Raw genomic sequence first — 18,410 nt, forward strand, 5'->3', positions numbered from 1 at the left:
ACTATTTTTTTTTCTGTGATTCAGGTGAAAGAGGAATGCGTGGTGTTGAAGGTTTGGATGGTCCAAAGGGCGAGAGGGGATACAAAGGCCCCAAGGGAGAGAGGGGTACCTCTGGCTTGCCGGGGGTCCCTGCTATGAAAGGACGGGAAGGGCGCCCAGGGCCCATGGGTAAGTAACACTTGATCTTTTTTTTTATGACGCTTTAAAGAGCGCAATATCCGCTAAAGCGCTCAAAGCATTTTACCCAAACAAGGTCCCAAACAAACAACACTTTATATAGATACATGACGAAATGTCGGTGGTATTAAAATTATTTTTTGACCGAGACAACACTGTAACCGGCTAGAAATTTATATACCTGAGCGCGGTGAGAGAATGCAAACAAAAAGCCTTCTCCAAGAACTAATTTAGCTCCGTCCGCTACGAAAGTCTAAAAAGGGGCCTACCTGTCACAATGTAATACCACTGACCATATAACCAAGGGAAGTAAATAAAGCTTTCGTTATTCAGTTCCTATTGGAATTTTGTCTTTGGCGTCTGCTCCATGTGAATACTGTAATAACTAATCGTCAGGTGCAGAGTAGTGCAACAAAGTAAACTATGGTGAGGTGACTTGCTCAAGGTCACACAGCGCGGCGGGCCGCGAACTCGATACATCTTGGACACAAGACAGAGACCATACCGTTTTGTGGCACTTGACCCAATCCTCCTCGCTCTTTTTGGAACATAGGGTCTTTTCCAGCGTCCGCCGTCTGCTTCTGTCCTTGGCCATCGTCATGGTATCCTCCCAAGTGAGTCCTGTCATCTTCAGTTCGTCAGACATTGAGTGCCTCCATGTCTGTTTCAGACGCCCCACCCTTCGTGTCCCTTGGGGGGGGGGGGGGTTCCAATCGAGGGACTGGCCGGTGTCGCTACTCCCTGGTCTTATCAATGCGTGACCGACTCATCTCTATTTCCACCTCTTAATTTGGGTGTTGATGGGTTCTTGGTTTGACTTTCTCTGTCACGCTGTGCTACGCTGCCACCTCATGTGTTTTTAGAGAAAAATGAGTTTAGTAGGCACTGGTGATGATAATAACAATGAAAAAGGAGGTAGAAAGTCCCAGAAGGGGTAACAGTCGAGTTCTGGGTTGAACTCCCATCGCAGGAAAAAGATTTTATTTTCTATTGTCTTCTGGTACTTCTCTATTCATATAATTTCTTGTTATTATCACATTATCGTTAGTGTTATTCAGCCGTTTACTATCCAAATACTTTCTCACTATTTTGACCAATATATTCTCTACTTTAGCTGTCCGGATTAATGATGAGCACTGTACAACCAAAAGGGTGAAATATAAACTAATGCTACATGCAGGCAACAATACAAATAAAACCTATTTGTTAGTAATTCTACGATCCTGGGCTTCAGGCAGCCCCCCGCTGCTCCCATCTACTTTTAAGAAACAGCTAAACCGAGACTGCAAATTGAAAAGATACGGTCTACTTATCTTTAATCTCATTTCCGGTCGAAAATAAGAGTAGCTCTTCAGAACCATTAGGCCCATGGAGCCGTGAGTTTATCCCGATATTAATAGCGTGAAACGCACAACAGCAATATTTAAGACGCTAGTCTATCACAAAGAACTTTCCGCCATATCTAACAGACCTAGCTACCAATCACTACTGGGTGGATAAGGGGTTCAGAAAATAAAACCTCGACTTCACCCGGAATCGGTGCCTTTGCATGTGAAGCGAGTGTTCTACCAACTGCGCTATCCAGGGGGGGGGGGGGACTTCAGTCAAGACTATATAAATTTCCTTTATTCATTTTGATGGCATTTTATCTTCAGGATCTATCTTGAGAAAATGCAAACGTCAGTCACAGAGCAATACCGTCAATGAACAATAGGAACTGAACTTTATATTCATACTAAGATAGATAAAAGTGAGATGCTGACAGCGGAACTCAAATCCTGGGCCTCCTGGCATAAGTCGGCCACCTTTTGAGTAGTCAATCTGGTATTTGATTTAATAGCTCCTACTCCTCCAGTTAAATAGTAAAACGTAGTCGAGTGATTCAGTGTCCAAATGCTGCCTTCTGTTTGGTTGTTAAAACCTAGAGTGATAATCGTTCATGTATTATGTTAAACAATGCTTGAAAAATTATAAAATTTTAATATTGTTTATTTTGCTTTATTCTTTTCTTTTTTGTTTGTTTGTTCGTTTGTTTCCAGTAATAAATGGAACTTAATTTACAAAAGTATTCATTTAGTGTTTTCCATCTGATCTAGGGTTGTTTTTTTGTTGTTGTTGTTTTTTTTTATTTTTTTTTGGGGGGGGGGGTTGTTTGTCTTGTTTCTTTTTGTTGGGTTTTTTTTTTTTTGTTTTTTTTTGTTGTTTTTTTTTTTGTTGTTGTTTCTTTATTTGGAGGCAGGTTGGTGGGAAGTGTTTTTGTTTGTTACTTGTTTGGTTTTTTGTTCACGTTTTTGTTTTGATTTCTTACGTTTTGTTTTACTTTTTTTCGTTTCGTCCAGATATTTTTTTTCGGGGGAGGAGGGGATATAATGGGGCTACTTATATTAGTTTTGTTATTCTGGGGGACGAGGATGAGAGAAATATTTGTTTCATGCACAACGACCCATAACTTCCTTTGCCTTGTAAATTCCACATTGTTTTGAATGAATACCTTTCAATATTCTCAGGTCGAAAAGGAGACAGAGGTGACCCAGGGATGAGAGGTCCTATCGGACATTGTGAAAGTAAGTAGGTCTATGCCATGCTTTCTCACTGACATCAATCGGGTTATCTACTCCACAATCGCATTATCTCTTATACACAGGATGGAATCAAGCAATCACTGTAAATACCCTGTTGGTCAGTTTGCCATCATCTGAGCACAAGAAAGAGCATTTATTTATATTATTTATAATACCAGGTTGGTGATGATTATAGATAGTATGCGCTTGGGTAAGAAACTCATAACATTGCCATCCGGAAGTATAACTGACCAACACACAAATCTATGTGTAACCATGAACTTTTATAGTCTCGACAATACCGTTAAGTGAGAATTACTCAGAAACCTGGATGGCAAAAAGTAATAACAAAGGCCCGAGTTACATCAACTTCATTCTATCTATACCCAGCGACACACGATGAGCGTGACTCATTATTTTGTTAAAACCTTTGAAATTATACATGAATATGCACGTTTAAATTGTTGGGTTTTTTTCATCTGAGTTGTGGTATGGCCAATTTTTCTACCCCTCCCCATAAACAGCAACATGTAATGATATCAATTTTGCAAAAATGATGACGTCATATTATCAAACGTTAAATTTCACAAAAATTAGATTTAAAATAAAGTATAGACGTCCATTGCTTTGAAAATTTCTTTTATTCAAAGATAATGAAATCAGAATCGATTCAGGGGTAGAAGAAGAACGCGTCCGAAACTCCAAAAAGCATGAGTGTAAGAATCGTATATCATTATTATTATACTGCTATTACTATTATATGTCACGCCGGTGGGTTAGAACGACATGAATTTTTATTTAAAACAATACAAGTTGTTACTTCTTTTGGTCATTTTTAATACTTCTCTTATTAAATCTCTTGCTGGCTTTATATAACTATTCATAATTGACTCCATGTCTCTCTCAAGAACATTATCTGTTCCGCATTGTCGTTGAGTGAGATTTACATTTACATGAGCGGAAAATGCGATGGTTTTTATCAATTTTTTTGCTTGTTGCGGTTTAAGTTTCACACTGAGTATGCTGACCAATACGTTCTTACACAGAAAAAACAACAACTTTCCAATCACATAATGCTTAATAGCCACCAATAACAACACCAGCTACTTCTGAGGATAACACATTCACACGAACAAAAACAATAATAGTATTAATGATGACAATGATGATGATAATGATGATGATGATGATGATGATGATGATGATGATGATGATGATGATGATGATAATAATAATAATAATACTGAAACCACAACAAACATTAAACAATAAAGCGCGGCAACAACAATAGCACATCAATATGGCGAGTGTGAATGCTTTTCCATAACAATTTCTGAGGCGAAACGTATATTATTATATGAGATAAATTATATCTTTGCTTCATAATCGTGGAAAATTATTTCGTTAAGTCGCCCTAAACTGTCAGACTGCAGCATCGTGTCTTGAATGCGTTGAACTCCCGAAAATATCGATATTATGAAAATAAGCGATGGTGATAGGAATTGGTGAGACCTTAATTCCTATGTGAAGAAATTCGGAGAGGTTTTGAGTAGGGGTAATTTAATCATGAATTGTCATGAGGGTGATAGACGTACGCCATGGATTAACGCCCTTGAAATGGGTAATGTTCCATAACTATCCGAAATTAATAATGAACGAAACCAACCCCCACGCCAGAGAATTCGATTACGATAACTTAAAACTAGGAAATATGTCACAATGAAACCGCTTGACTATTCTCTTCTCTTCCATTAATTTGATTCGCCACTGCAATGTGACACCTTCATCTGACAACATGATCGGTGTAAGTAATCAGTGTGGGAATGATTTATATATCACGAGCAAAAGGAACGGCATCAATCAAATAATAATAATGATAATAATAATAATAATAATAATAATATAATAATAATAATAATAATAATAATAATAATAATAATAATAATAATAATAATAATAATAATAATAATAATAATTATTATTGTGACAATCTTTAATTTCTATCATTTTCAGCATAGTTTCCGACAGTAAATTGATAGATAACAATGGCAATAAAGATGATATTATAAATGGTTCTCTATCTATCCATCCGTCCATTTATCTATCCATTTTTCCCTCTATCTATCTATCTATCTATCTTTATCTATCTATCTATCTATCTATCTATCTATCTATCTATCAATCTATCTATGTATCTATCTATCTTTCTATATCAAATAGATCACATAGAAAGTAACTCATTACTCTAATATTTTTTTAAACTGCATTTCTCTCCCCAGTACAATGTATTCCAACAAGGAAACCAACCACTGCATGTAAGTATTGCCATCCTTGAATCCGATCCAACGTGTACCTTTTTTGCCCCAACTGACTGTCCTTGGCCGCCCCATTCCACGGTAGCGAAAAGGCGAAAATGAAAAGACGTCGGATTGAAACAGTACATACAATGGTTCATGTTTTAATAATAGACTAATGCTTCATGCACGAATACAAATAAAACAAATAGATAGAAAAGATAATACCCACAAATAAAACAAAAACAAAAGTAGGATAACACTAACGTGATGGTCCAAAAACAAGGGTATTTCTTCTTTAGTTTCTAGTCTATAGGGCAGAGGGGCTCAGCGGTACGGTCTTTGCTTCGTACTCAAAAGGTACTGAGTTCGACTACACTCCTGGTTGTGTGGCCTTGAGCAACTAGTCACCTCGCCTTATCTCACTTTGTGGCGCTGTACTGCGACTGACGCCTGGGTTATTCCAGTCTTCCCTTGGAATAGACCCTTGTACTGTTCACATCCGAAGCCTTTCCATTTTCAGCTTTTCGTTTGTAAAATTTTCTTGTGATATTTTAGATAGTCAAGATCATTATTTTGATCAAAGGTAGAGAACCTTTTTGTATTGCTCAGGATTTGATAACACATTATTTACTAAAACATTCGTCATTCCCAGCACCAGTCACAACTCCAAGCCCGAAACAGTTTCCACCGAGAAATAAAGGTGCATTTTATACATAGTTCTGAATGGAGGCCTTGAACACAATTTCGTACCACTGTACAAAAGTCAACAGAATCTTGATTAAATTTATTGTTAATCTTGTGCATGGATACAATTCTGTCCATATCTTATGTGTAAGGAAATAGCATCGTGTCTCTCAGAATTCCTTCGCAAATTTCTGTTGTATACAAAGATCGGTTTACATAAAATGTGACGTTGTATAATATCATAATATTTATTGAAAGATCCTTTTGGACTTTTTCATAAATGGTACTTGTCAATGACTAACCCAACTGTATCAAACATACACAAATTTGAGTGAAGTAATAATTTTTATTGAAGGCATTAACGTTAAGGCCGACGTGTACATATTATGCAGGTCTGACATCCAAACCCACCTATGGGCCTAGTTTAACATTGTTGTCATGGACAATATTTTGCGTCTTTTTGGAAATTTCCATGACAACAATGAGGAATTGGGTTATCAGTCCTGCAAATAAGTGCACGTCGTTAAGGCCCGGCATTAATTTACTTTGTAAAATAATTCAAGCTTGAGTTCTTTTAGACTTTTCTTCTTTTCTCTTTTATTTACTCGGCTTTTTGCAGGGAATATAAATATTGCTAATTTCGATTTATTTTGGTCAGGAATATAGCTTTGAAAAAGGTGATACATAAAATTTGTAAAACTGCTTTAAATTTTGTTTTAATTTTCAGATTGTGCATTTTTAAATCCTTTAACATAATCCAGACTTCCTTTAGAATTTTGCTGTGGCGTGATGAACGTTAAATAAAGTTTTTTTTAAAAAATCTATTAACATTAGTAAAAGAATGGCATTTTAAATCCATGGCATAGTCTGTATTATCATACTGAAAACAAATCTTTGATAGCTATTGAAGTCGATTATCATTTTCAAAAATTGATATATTCTTGCAAATGTGTTCAAACGCCAGCGCGTCACTTATCTTTTAATTCGTAAATGTGGTATTTGTTATAATTAATCGTATATTGATTTCTCTGTCTCAAGTGTATTCAGCAAATGCAGCACCAGTGAAGAATAGAGATAAAGGATCTTCCTCCACTAACAGCATGGCTCCAACACTACAACTATCACTGCAAGCATTTCTTTGCTCCGTGGCAATTACACTAATGTAATTATATCACGTAAAGCATGGCAATGTATTGGTCAAACCGAGAATGATCTTCGAACTTTCATTTCAAATTCTAAATGTGGCCCACTGCGTAAATCTGGTGTGATATCGAAGTAAACACAAACAAAAATTGAGCTTACAATTTATCATAATTAGAAAATTGTAACTTTTTCGAAGTGGAGGAAACAAAACTATACCTCCCCATAAAAGCATTTATTATTATAAATATTACAAATAATTTTATAAGCGAGCTGAAAATCCAAATGAAGGCCTCAGGTTCAACCTAATAATATAAAAACATTATGAGGTCATTGGTCACCTTTAAAGCGATGAGACGGAAATACAATCATTTAGGTTTTCAACACTTATGGGAAAAAATATCGATTCTATTAGAATATCACTTTTACTGTTTAGCTCGTGATGAGCGATCTGATTATTTAATGATATTTTTATGATATACAGTGGAATATCGGTATAACAGATCCGGATAAAACAGTGTGTTTTTAAATCGCCGGGGATTTTTTTTCTCCCTCTATTGTAACTCTTTTGTAAAAGTCATCGGCAAAAGCAGGGACTTTTAAGGACGTACTCGGTTACACTAAGGGTGCCAAAACTCACTCAATATATCAAAATTAAATAATATGAAAATTTTACTCCTATACTATTTATGATGATTCAAAGATCATTTCTGGATGTTCTTGTCCTTGGCATGTTTTGTATTGTTGATTGTTTATCATTATCTATTTTACATAACAAAATCATTGGTCAGCTTTTTCTTTTTATTTCTCTAACATAATATACATTCAAACGCTTTTATTACTTTTCGTAAATAAATCAAGGAATAGGACTGAGCTGCATCAAGTCGTAGAGGAGAAAACTGCAAGAAATTATCAAATTACCATAGAAACAAAACAAGCTTGAACTTTTATATAGAGCAATATCTATTAAACGTGCTCAAAGCGCTTTACAAGGGGATCCCTAACAACATGTAGGACGAGACATGATATTAATAGGCCATATTACAATTTTTTTTCCAACACTGTTAACGGTCATGTACTCATTTTACACCTGAGTACGGTGAGGGAATGTGAGTAATGAGCATTTTCCAAGGACTCAACTATGCTCTGCTCAGATCGGGACTTGAACCCAGGACATTCTGATCCAAATGCGAGTATCGTACCTCTAGACCACATAGCCACACATACTTTTAATGAAGCAAGTAGTAAAAAGTTTTACCTAAATATTTGTACGATGCTGATAGAAAGCGAGTTGAAACGTTTGTCTTTGCCCGCCATTTCATTGTCAATAACATTAAATCCGAATTCAGTTTTATGAAAAGTAACAAGCAGTCAATCCAATAAAATAGCACGCTTTTGTTTTGTGCTACGACATAAAAGTTTACATTTTATAAATTACTGGGGAAAAAAAGAACTGGCCAACTTATTAACAGTATCTGCATGACAGCTTGGAATCCACTTTCATATATCCATCATTTCGTTTCAAGGATGTTTGTTGTAAATTTGCCACACTGTATTAATTTTATGTACACTGTTGAATCAGTTGTCATATTTTTTGTAATCCTGGTGGTTCATTTGTAAACAAATCATGTCGCTTGTTTATCCCATATTTACAGATTCCTTGCATGATTATTTATAAGCTGCGTCTCAACACACATAATATTTGAGTTTTTATTTATTTTCTCATAATATGAAATTGCTCGTTATCCCTAATTTTAACTTGCAAACATTCAATAGGATACTTTAAGATATTTACTTAGCTTAACTCACTCAATCCCAGAGATTTTTGCTACTTTTAAAAATTGGAAAAAACTGCATTAGAAATGAGCATGTGTACATATACTTTTATTGAACTACCATTAACATGTAAACATTAAGAACATTAGCTTTGATACTAAGCCTATAATTTGTCTTTAAAAAATATAATAAATAGGCATAGGGTAAAAGTAACCTGTGTAAACAACGGATATAGTCGGTGTTAGGGTTGAGAGAGTTAAAGTAATGAACTATCCCAAAATAAAACATGTACGATAGCATGTGAAATAAAATTTTGAGAGGAAATTGAAACTGAGTAACCTCGAAACAACATTTAAAACAATTTAAAATCTATGGGAGACCTCGGTTGGAAATGATTTTGTGTGCTAGAATGGATGGACGATTCCTACTGTTCGAACACAAAAACATTGGTTGCTTTGACTCGTCAAAATTTAAGCAATGATATGTATTTAAGTATAAAAATGATAATATTTACCATACTAACGAAAGAGTGAAAATGGAAAGGCTTCGTATGGGAACAAAACAGACAATGGACGTTTCGGGTACAAACCCTTCGTCAGCACAACAATACACAAATAAACGTGGAAAACAAATAAAATATAATGGAAAATAACTTGTGTCGTCTGTACTCAATGGTGGTTGCAGTATGAATGAAATGTTAGCGTGGCGTGGGTAGAGGATAGTGTGCCCCAGGGGGGTGATCTAATTGATAAGCAGAGGTCAGCGTCAGGGAACAGAACTTTCCAGACTATAATGGAAGATAAAAGACATATTGGTAGTAGTAGTAGTAGTAGTAGTAGTAGTAGTAGTAGTAGTAGTAGTAGTAGTAGTAGTAGTATGTAGTAGTAGTAGTGTTGTAGTAGTAGTAGTTGTAGTAGTAGTAGTAGTAGTAGTAGTAGTAGTAGTATTAGTAGTAGTAGTAGTAGTAGTAGTAGTAGTAGAACGCTGTAGTGGAACAGTAGGGGGGGGGGGGGTTGGAGGGGGCGAGGTGAAAGGGTCACGGCGGAGGTGGGGGGGGGGGGGGGGGGTTTGTTGGATGAGCGAAGGTCGAATCTTCGCGAAGGAACGATGCGACAGTAAAGTGGAACACACCAACAAATAGATAGATGGACAGGCAGACAGACAGGTAGACGGTCAGAAAAGAGGGGAGAGAAGGGAGAGAGAGAGAGAGAGAGAGAGAGAGAGAGAGAGAGAGAGAGAGAGAGAGAGAGAGAGAGAGAGAGAGAGAGGAAATTAATAAAAGAAAAAAATTTAAAATAAAATTAAAAAAAAAAAATTATTAAAAAAAAAAAAAAAAAAAAAAAAAAAAAGGGGGGGGGGGGACGGGGGGGGGGGGGGGGGGGTTGGTTTGAGGCGGACCGGTAGAGAGGGGGAATCAGAGAGAGAGAGAGAGGGGGGGAGGGAGAAAGAGGGAGGGGGGGGACAAAGAAAGAAAGAAAGAAAGAAAGAAAGAGAGAGAGAGAGAGAGAGAGAGAGAGAGAGAGAGAGAGAGAGAGAGAGAGAGAGAGAGAGGAGAGAGAGAAAGGGTGGAGGGGAGGTGAGAGAGGGCGAGTAAACAGCCGAGTGATAGCTGGGTCTATATGTATATTAATGGATGAAAAAGTGGATGATTGGACACAATGAGAGAGAGCTAGGAAGGTAGATGACTATGAATCGGTGGATAATCAGTAGATAGATTGCTAGCTAGCTAGCTAGATAGATAGATAGATAGATAGATAGATAGATAGATAGATAGATAGGTAGGTAGGTAGAGTTGTACTTTTAGTAGTATGAACAGTAGTAGTAGTAGTCGTAGTAGTAGTAGTGGTAGTAGTAGTAGTAGTAGTAGTAGTAGTAGTAGTAGTAGTAGTGGTAGTAGTAGTAGTAGTAGTAGTAGTAGTAGTAGTAGTAGTAGTAGTAGCAGTAGTAGTAGTAGTAGTAGTAGTAGCAGTAGTAGTAATAGTAGTAGTAGTAGTAGTAGTAGTAGTAGTAGTAGTAGTAGTAGTAGAAGTAGTAGTAGTAGTAGTAGTAGTAGTAGTAGTAGTAGTAGTAGTAGAAGTAGTAGAAGTAGTAGTAGTAGCAGCAGCAGTAGCTGTAGTGGCAGAAGTGAGAGCAGCAGTGGTGATGAATATGGGTGACGTTGACATCTAGTGGTGGTCAATCCTGGTGTTGAGTCCGCGTGGAGTCAGCGTTCCCAACAACTTGATCAGGTGAGTTTCCCTACGTCGACGGGCGGAAGTGTCCGAATGGCAAAAACTGAGCACACACACACGCACACACTGTACATCGCAGTGGTCTGGCAGATTGAAGTGTCTGGCCACTGCTGTGTCTGCACAGTTCGATATGTCACGCAAGTGCTGCACGAATCTGTCACCCAGCCTCTTTCCGGTCTCACCAACGTAAGCAATCCCACACAGGGAGCACGTAATCGCATAGACTAGATTACGGTCAGTGCAAGTAAACGGCCGCCTGATGTCCCAAATCTTGTCTGGAAAGCTGACTCTGTCATACTCCACAGGTGCCCACAAGTCTTGCATCGGGGTCGCATACACGATCTGGCTTTAGGTCCATCCCTATGTATGGGTTCCAGGCGGCTTCTGACAAGGAGATCCCTCAGGTTACGATCCCGTCGATATGCTACCAACGGGGGTTCTGAGAAAACTCTGTGGGTGTCTTCGCCGCCTGGAGGATCCCATAGTTCTGCAATAGGATGTTCCTCACTTGATCGGCATGGGGGTGATGCGTGAGGACTAAAATGGGACGCTGTGTCTCCTGCTTCCTGGCATTGCGAGGCCTCATTGCTGCTTCTCTCGACACGAGGCTGGCTTTCCGGACAGCCTTAAGCAAAACCCTTTCGGGATATTCCCGTGCCCTAAAAAAATCGAGCATGCGATCACGTTGAAGCGCAAATTCATCATCTTCCAGACAGAGTCTCCGTAAGCGGAGTATCTGACTGAATGGGATGGAGTCTTTGCACTTCACCGGATGGGATGACCGATAGAGCAGGTAGCTGTGACTGTCCGTTTCCTTGTAGTGTACAGTGGTCCGTACTCCCGTGCTGGTCAATACAGCCTTGATGTCCAAAAAGTTCACCTCAGAGGTTGAAATCTCATAAGTGTACTCTATGGACGGGTGGAAGGAGTCCATCGCTAGGATGAACCCTTTCAACTGGCTGTGGGTCAATGACGTAATGCCGAAACAGTCGTCAATGTACCTTTTGAACAGCTCGGGGGCAGGTCCACTGTACTGATGGAAGAAGGTTTCCTCAAGGTAGCCCCTGAAGAGGTTAGCATATGAGGGACCCATCTTGGTGCCCATCGCAACACCTGAGATCTGATGGAAAAATACATCATTGAACTCAAAAGTGTTGAGTGTGAGCACAAGTTCGGTGAGCCTCACAATGCTGTTGCTGGAAATCCCTGGTAATGGATGGCGGTCGACGAAATGCCTGATGGCACGCAGTCCGTCAGGATGCGGTATGGATGTGTACAGTGCCTTCACATCCATGGTGAAAATTAGCCGTGGACGTTCATCCTGGAATCGAATTTCGTCAATGACACCAAGAGCATGGTTAGTGTCCTTGATATACGATGGCAGGGTGGGAACTATACGTTGAAATACCGCATCGAGGAACTGCGATACCTTCTCAGTGGGGCACGAGATAGCCGACACAATCGGCCTTCCAGGTGGAGTGTCAGACAATACCCGGATCTTGTGTATCTTAGGGAGCATGTAAAAACATGGATTACCTAGGTCGCTGGGGTCGTGTTTAAGGACCTCTGCTCTACTAGGTAATTCTCCCTGCGATATCAAAGACTGGATTGTCTGGTGGACTCTGGTGTTGTTAGCAAGTGTTGGGTCCGAAGTCACTTTCTCATAAAATATCTGGTCACTCAATTGCCTGTGGCCCTCAGCTCTATAGAGCTCAGCGTCCCAAACAACTACGGCCCCTCCTTTATCAGCCGCTTTGATCACTATATCACGACGTGATCTAAGTGATCGTACGGCAGCCCATTCAAGACGGGTGAAGTTAGACCTCTTGATAGGTGTGGGTCGTAGTGCCTCTATCTGTCTAAGACAAGTCTGGATAAACAGGTCGAGTGTAGGGGACTTGCCAGGACTAGGAGTCCAGTTTCTTTTACGTCGTGAGAAAGCGGCAAACGGATCCTCAGGGTCACGGTCATAGTCATGGTCACGTTCATCATCTTTGAAGTGATACTTCAAGCGTAAAATACGCATGAAGCGACGTACATCCGACTCAATGCGGGACTGGTCGGACGTTCTTCGCAGTGGGATGAACTTGAGACCTTTCCTTAAGACCGATTCCTCTGCACTGCTCAACTGGATGGTCGGGGGGACAGAAACCACCAGCCGGTGGTTGTTGTGGTTCCTACTGGGGGGGATAGCTCCAACATTATCCATCACGTGGGTGGGTTCGCTGGTGGGTGGGGTGAATTGATCGCTTCCAGACTGGTCCCCGGCTGTTGGAGGGACTCCCAAACCACCAATGGTGACAGGCTGGTTATGGGTGCCATTAAGAGCAGTGGGGCCAGAGGAAGGTTCAATGGGTGAATCCACCGATGGGAGTGTTGCCGAATGGGAAGGGAGGTTATCGTCAAGATGTGTAATTCTGTTAGGAAAGAGAGCATCTAATTTACTGGTTTTGACATTATTTAAGCATGCATGGTAATGTTGATTACATAAATGTATGAATAACCTAATGACTTTGTAAAGTAAATGATTATGATAAGTACGATGCCTCAAGCATGTGGAGGATGTGTCGATGGTGTGTGTTAATTTGGATATCTGTTTGCGAAGGATGTCTGTAGTAAGTCTAAGTCGTTGCATGGCACACTTGGATTCTAATTCCAGAAACTGGGAGAACTGGGATGAGGTTAGAGAACCTAAAGAAGGGTGGAAATGTGAAACGAATCCTTTAGGGGCCGTGCGTTTCCTAAGGCAGTACATTAAGAAATTCAAGTGGCTGCTAGCTCGAGTTTTATAGAGGGTGGCGTGGGCGAGAGTGTAGCCTACTTGAGATAGGTGGATAGGGAAAGAGGAAAGAAACGTACGAATGTCCCGTAAGGAAGAGCGCAAGAGTTGCTTGGGAGATGTATGAGGCATGGTGAAAATAGGGAAAGAGGGCGAAAGGCTAAAAGGATGAGTAAGGTAATCAATAAGTATAGGTAAACTGGAGAGGCGAGTGAATGAGAGAAAGGAAGGGAGGGATAGACTGTGGTAAGAGAGAGGTAGTGGTTGAAAACGTGGGTGTGGTGAAAAATAATGCTGAGATGTAAATGATAAGGAGAGGGGGGGGGGGGGGGGGGTAGTGTGCTAAAAGAGGTAGACTGGTAGGGGAGAAGAGTGTAAATAAATATATAAATATGAGAGTAATGAAAAGGTGATGATAGTGCAATGTTGGATAAAACTAGATTGATAAACTGAAAAGTATATTTAAAAAGTGCAACATATAGCAGTACAAATAAAACAGAAATAAACACTATACCTACGTAAAGTACTAGGTAACACTGATGGGGACGGTCCAAAAACACGGTATGGCAGCAGAAGTATAATTCAAGTGAATCAACGAAAAAACTCAAATGAATCAAAACGGAAAAGTAGAAAACGGTAAGGGCTGCCTGAAGCCGGTGATCGTAAAATACTAACGAAAGAGTGAAAATGGAAAGGCTTCGTATGGGAACAAAACAGACAATGGACGTTTCGGGTACAAACCCTTCGTCAGCACAACAATACACAAATAAACGTGGAAAACAAATAAAATATAATGGAAAATAACTTGTGTCGTCTGTACTCAATGGTGGTTGCAGTATGAATGAAATGTTAGCGTGGCGTGGGTAGAGGATAGTGTGCCCCAGGGGGTGATCTAATTGATAAGCAGAGGTCAGCGTCAGGGAACAGAACTTTCCAGACTATAATGGAAGATAAAAGACATATTGGTAGTAGTAGTAGTAGTAGTAGTAGTAGTAGTAGTAGTAGTAGTAGTAGTAGTAGTAGTAGTAGTAGTAGTAGTAGTTGTAGTAGTAGTAGTTGTTAGTAGTAGTAGTAGTAGTAGTAGTAGTAGTTAGTAGTAGTAGTAGTAGTAGTAGTAGTAGTAGTAGTAGTAGTAGAACGCTGTAGTGGAACAGTAGGGGGGGGGGGGGGGTTGGAGGGGGCGAGGTGAAAGGGTCACGGCGGAGGTGGGGGGGGGGGGGGTTTGTTGGATGAGCGAAGGTCGAATCTTCGCGAAGGAACGATGCGACAGTAAAGTGGAACACACCAACAAATAGATAGATGGACAGGCAGACAGACAGGTAGACGGTCAGAAAAGAGGGGAGAGAAGGGAGAGAGAGAGAGAGAGAGAGAGAGAGAGAGAGAGAGAGAGAGAGAGAGAGAGAGAGAGTTTATTTGTGTATTGTTGTGCTGACGAAGGGTTTGTACCCGAAACGTCCATTGTCTGTTTTGTTCCCATACGAAGCCTTTCCATTTTCACTCTTTCGTTAGTATTTTACGATCACCGGCTTCAGGCAGCCCTTACCGTTTTCTAATATTTACCATACCTACATTATACTCGCCAACAATGGTGGTCAGCTTTTTGTAAATAAAATTACACAGACAAAAATAAAAGAGACACTGCCATTTTGGCAAGAATCACGCACGTGACTGGTACATATTATATCCCACTCGTTTATCTTTATTTTGGTGCTACTTTCATTCTGTTGAATTATGTTGACCTCAACAACACCCGGGGTGAAACTTGTCCCGTTTGGATAAAAATGACGGTTAGTATACCCGCCCGTTGTTTAAAAAGATCATAAGTTCCAATAGAAAACCTAAAATAAACTAATTGGGTCACTACGAACGTGCACATATGCAGGCCTGACATCCGAACGCACTTATGGGCCAAGTTTAACATTGTTGTAATGGACAATATTCTGCGTCAATTTTTGAGTTTCCATTATACAGCCCATAACGAAATGAGTTATCAGACTTGCAAATAAGTGCACGTTACTACCATTTAATAACAAAATCAGCGACTGACACCGCACACATGGCTTATGTCAGTTAATTTACCTGACTATTCTTGGTATTTATCTTTTTCATAGGAATACAATGGTAAGATTAATAATTTGTTTACGCTGGCTTATGGAATACGGGGAAGTAATCGACAAAATATTTTATGTCGAATTAAATGTTTCTGGTATCCTCCCCTGGTTCGTGAAATTGACCCAGTGAGTGAAGTCTCTTAAATATGTCATTTCATTCAACAAAATATTTGTTGTCATTATTATTATTATTATTATTATTATTATTATTATTATTATTATTATTATTATTATTATTATTATTATTATTATTATTATTATTATTATTATTATTATTATTATTATTATTATTATTATTATTATCATTATTATTATTATTATTGTTATTATTATTATTATTATTATTATTATTATTATTATTATATTATTATTATTATTATTATTATTATTATTATTATTATTATTATTATTATTATTATTATTATTATTATCATTATTATTACCACTATTATTATCATTATTGTTATTGTGATTATAGTAGTAGCAATGTTAGTAGTAGTAGAAGTAATAGAAGTAGTAGTAGTAGTAGTAGTAGTAGTAGTAGTAGTAGTAGTAGTAGTAGTAGTAGTAGTAGTAGTAGTAGTAGCAGTTGTTGTTGTTGTGTAATGATGATTATCATTGACATAATCACCATCGTCATTATCAATATCAGCATCGTCATCATTATCATCTGTATCGTCGTCGTGGTGGTTGTCGTTTTGATATTTTATTCATCATAAATGTCGCCATATTCGTGGTCATATGGTCATATTCACCAATATAACAGTAATACTATCATCTTGATCGGCTATCAATATCGTTGTTAACGTCGTTTATAATATTATTCTTTTTCTTTCATTGTCCTAAACATCGTTTTGCTCTGTGATATTGTTCGTATTCCTTTTTAATCTAAAATATATTTACTTGATAAATCCATCATTACTTGCTTTTAATAATATTTCAAAATACCGCTTAAAATAAATAGATAGGCATTTTGTCATTTTTAGCTATTGCTCAAATTTAGAAAATATGAATCCATGAGTAAGTCACATGACGTAAATTAATGTAGATCAATGGATTTTCAATTGATATTTGTTTTACTACGAAATATTCAAGTCCAGCCTTTCTCTAACCATTCATGAATATAGATCCATAGATTATAGTATATCTCTTTTTTTTTAATAATCTAGATTCATAAATAACTTATATGCATAATATATGACTCTTTACTTTATTCAGTCTTTGATGTTTTCATACAATTTCAGAGTGTGGTCTTAAGAAGATCGGGAAACCACTATATCTTCGGGATTCATCACGCATCAGAGATGGGGCCTTTATGATTGACAGCAGCCCTGTTGAACGCTCGGCTAGGGGGAAAGTGTGGATGACCTTTGGGCTTACAGGATCGAACATCACTGAGTTTCCCAGCTTTAGGGCATTCAAGAAGTCAAAACCGAGTCGCGTCCTTGACCTTCAGAGAGTTCCGTATTATGGAACGGGCCATATCGTATACAAAGGGTGCTTCTACTATCAGCAAGCAAATACTCATTTAATCGTCAGATATAATTTGACTTCCGTGAAAAATCCTACTATGAGGGACATCAAAGACGCATCTGACAGCGAAAAACATGGCTACCTTTACCAATCTCGAAAATCATTCTTTCATTTCAACGCCGATTCCAATGGATTATGGGTAGTCTATGTCAATAAATATAGTGGAAAACTTAACGTGGCAATGCTTGATCCGACAGATTTGGAAATTATTAAATCTGTGGAGATTGGCGTCATAAAGGAAACCAAAGGAAACTCTTTAATTGTCTGCGGTAAATTGTACACTCTGAACTATTTCAATCGCCAAAGGGCAAAGATTGATAGAGAATACGACATTTGGACTGGGGGATCTAAACCACTGGATTTGTCTTTCGGTAATCCTTTCCGATCAAATAAAATGATAAGTTATGATTTTAGAAGGAAAATAATGTACACCTGGGATAACAATGTACAGTTGTCAGTTCCAGTGTTGTTGTATATATAAGGAAAATTAATTGCCAACATTAAGCAGCTTGGGAACCGTCGAAGAAAGAGTTAGTTAGACATGTGGTAGATGGTTATATTATAGATTGATAATTAGAAAGATAAATGGTTAGAAAGACAAAGGTACATATAGGCAGATAGATAGATAGATAGATAGATAGATAGATAGATAGATAGATAGATAGATAGATAGATAGATAGATAGATAGATAGATAGACAGATAGATAGATTGCTGTATAGGTAGCTGGAGAGAGTATGTGTGTTTACATATATAATATATATATACATGTATATATATATATATATATATATATATATATATATATACATGTATATATATATATATATATATATATATATATATATATATATATATATACATGTATATATATATATATGTATATATATATATTATATGTATATATATATATATATATATATATATATTATATATATATATATATATATATATAAGAGAGAGAGAGAGAGAGAGAGAGAGAGAGAGAGAGAGTGAATGATTTTGATTTGTTTCGACCTTGAATGCAGAAGGTTGCAGCTATTAATAATAACTGTGGGTATGTGTGTGTTTATGTGTTTGAATGACGGTGTGATGTGTTTGAGGCTATAAAACGTGTTATGA

The 18,410-nt window shown here is 38.0% G+C and overlaps 1 protein-coding gene across 3 annotated transcripts in view; it reads left to right on the forward strand.

Moving 5' to 3' along the window:
• Positions 1–17,901, forward strand: part of LOC144966629 (uncharacterized) — a 111,662-nt gene extending 93,761 nt beyond the window's left edge. For 2 of the 3 annotated variants that reach the window (XM_078903378.1, XM_078903377.1), the window contains 5 exons: positions 25–168; positions 2,685–2,741; positions 5,018–5,053; positions 5,688–5,735; positions 17,001–17,901. In XM_078903378.1, coding sequence (XP_078759504.1) covers positions 25–168; positions 2,685–2,741; positions 5,018–5,053; positions 5,688–5,735; positions 17,001–17,770 — 1,055 coding nt within the window. In that variant the 3' untranslated portion in view covers positions 17,771–17,901. Of the gene's footprint in view, positions 1–24; positions 169–2,684; positions 2,742–5,017; positions 5,054–5,687; positions 5,736–6,757; positions 6,882–17,000 lie in introns of all 3 variants that reach the window. The other variant, XM_078903380.1, reaches the window with a different exon arrangement.
• Positions 17,902–18,410: the final 509 nt, after the last annotated feature.

The sequence above is a fragment of the Berghia stephanieae genome, chromosome 2, assembly GCF_034508935.2.
Source record: "Berghia stephanieae isolate SIO BIC M18660-M18661 chromosome 2, UCSD_Bste_1.3, whole genome shotgun sequence".
In the NCBI taxonomy this organism is placed as follows: Eukaryota; Metazoa; Mollusca; class Gastropoda; order Nudibranchia; family Aeolidiidae; genus Berghia; species Berghia stephanieae.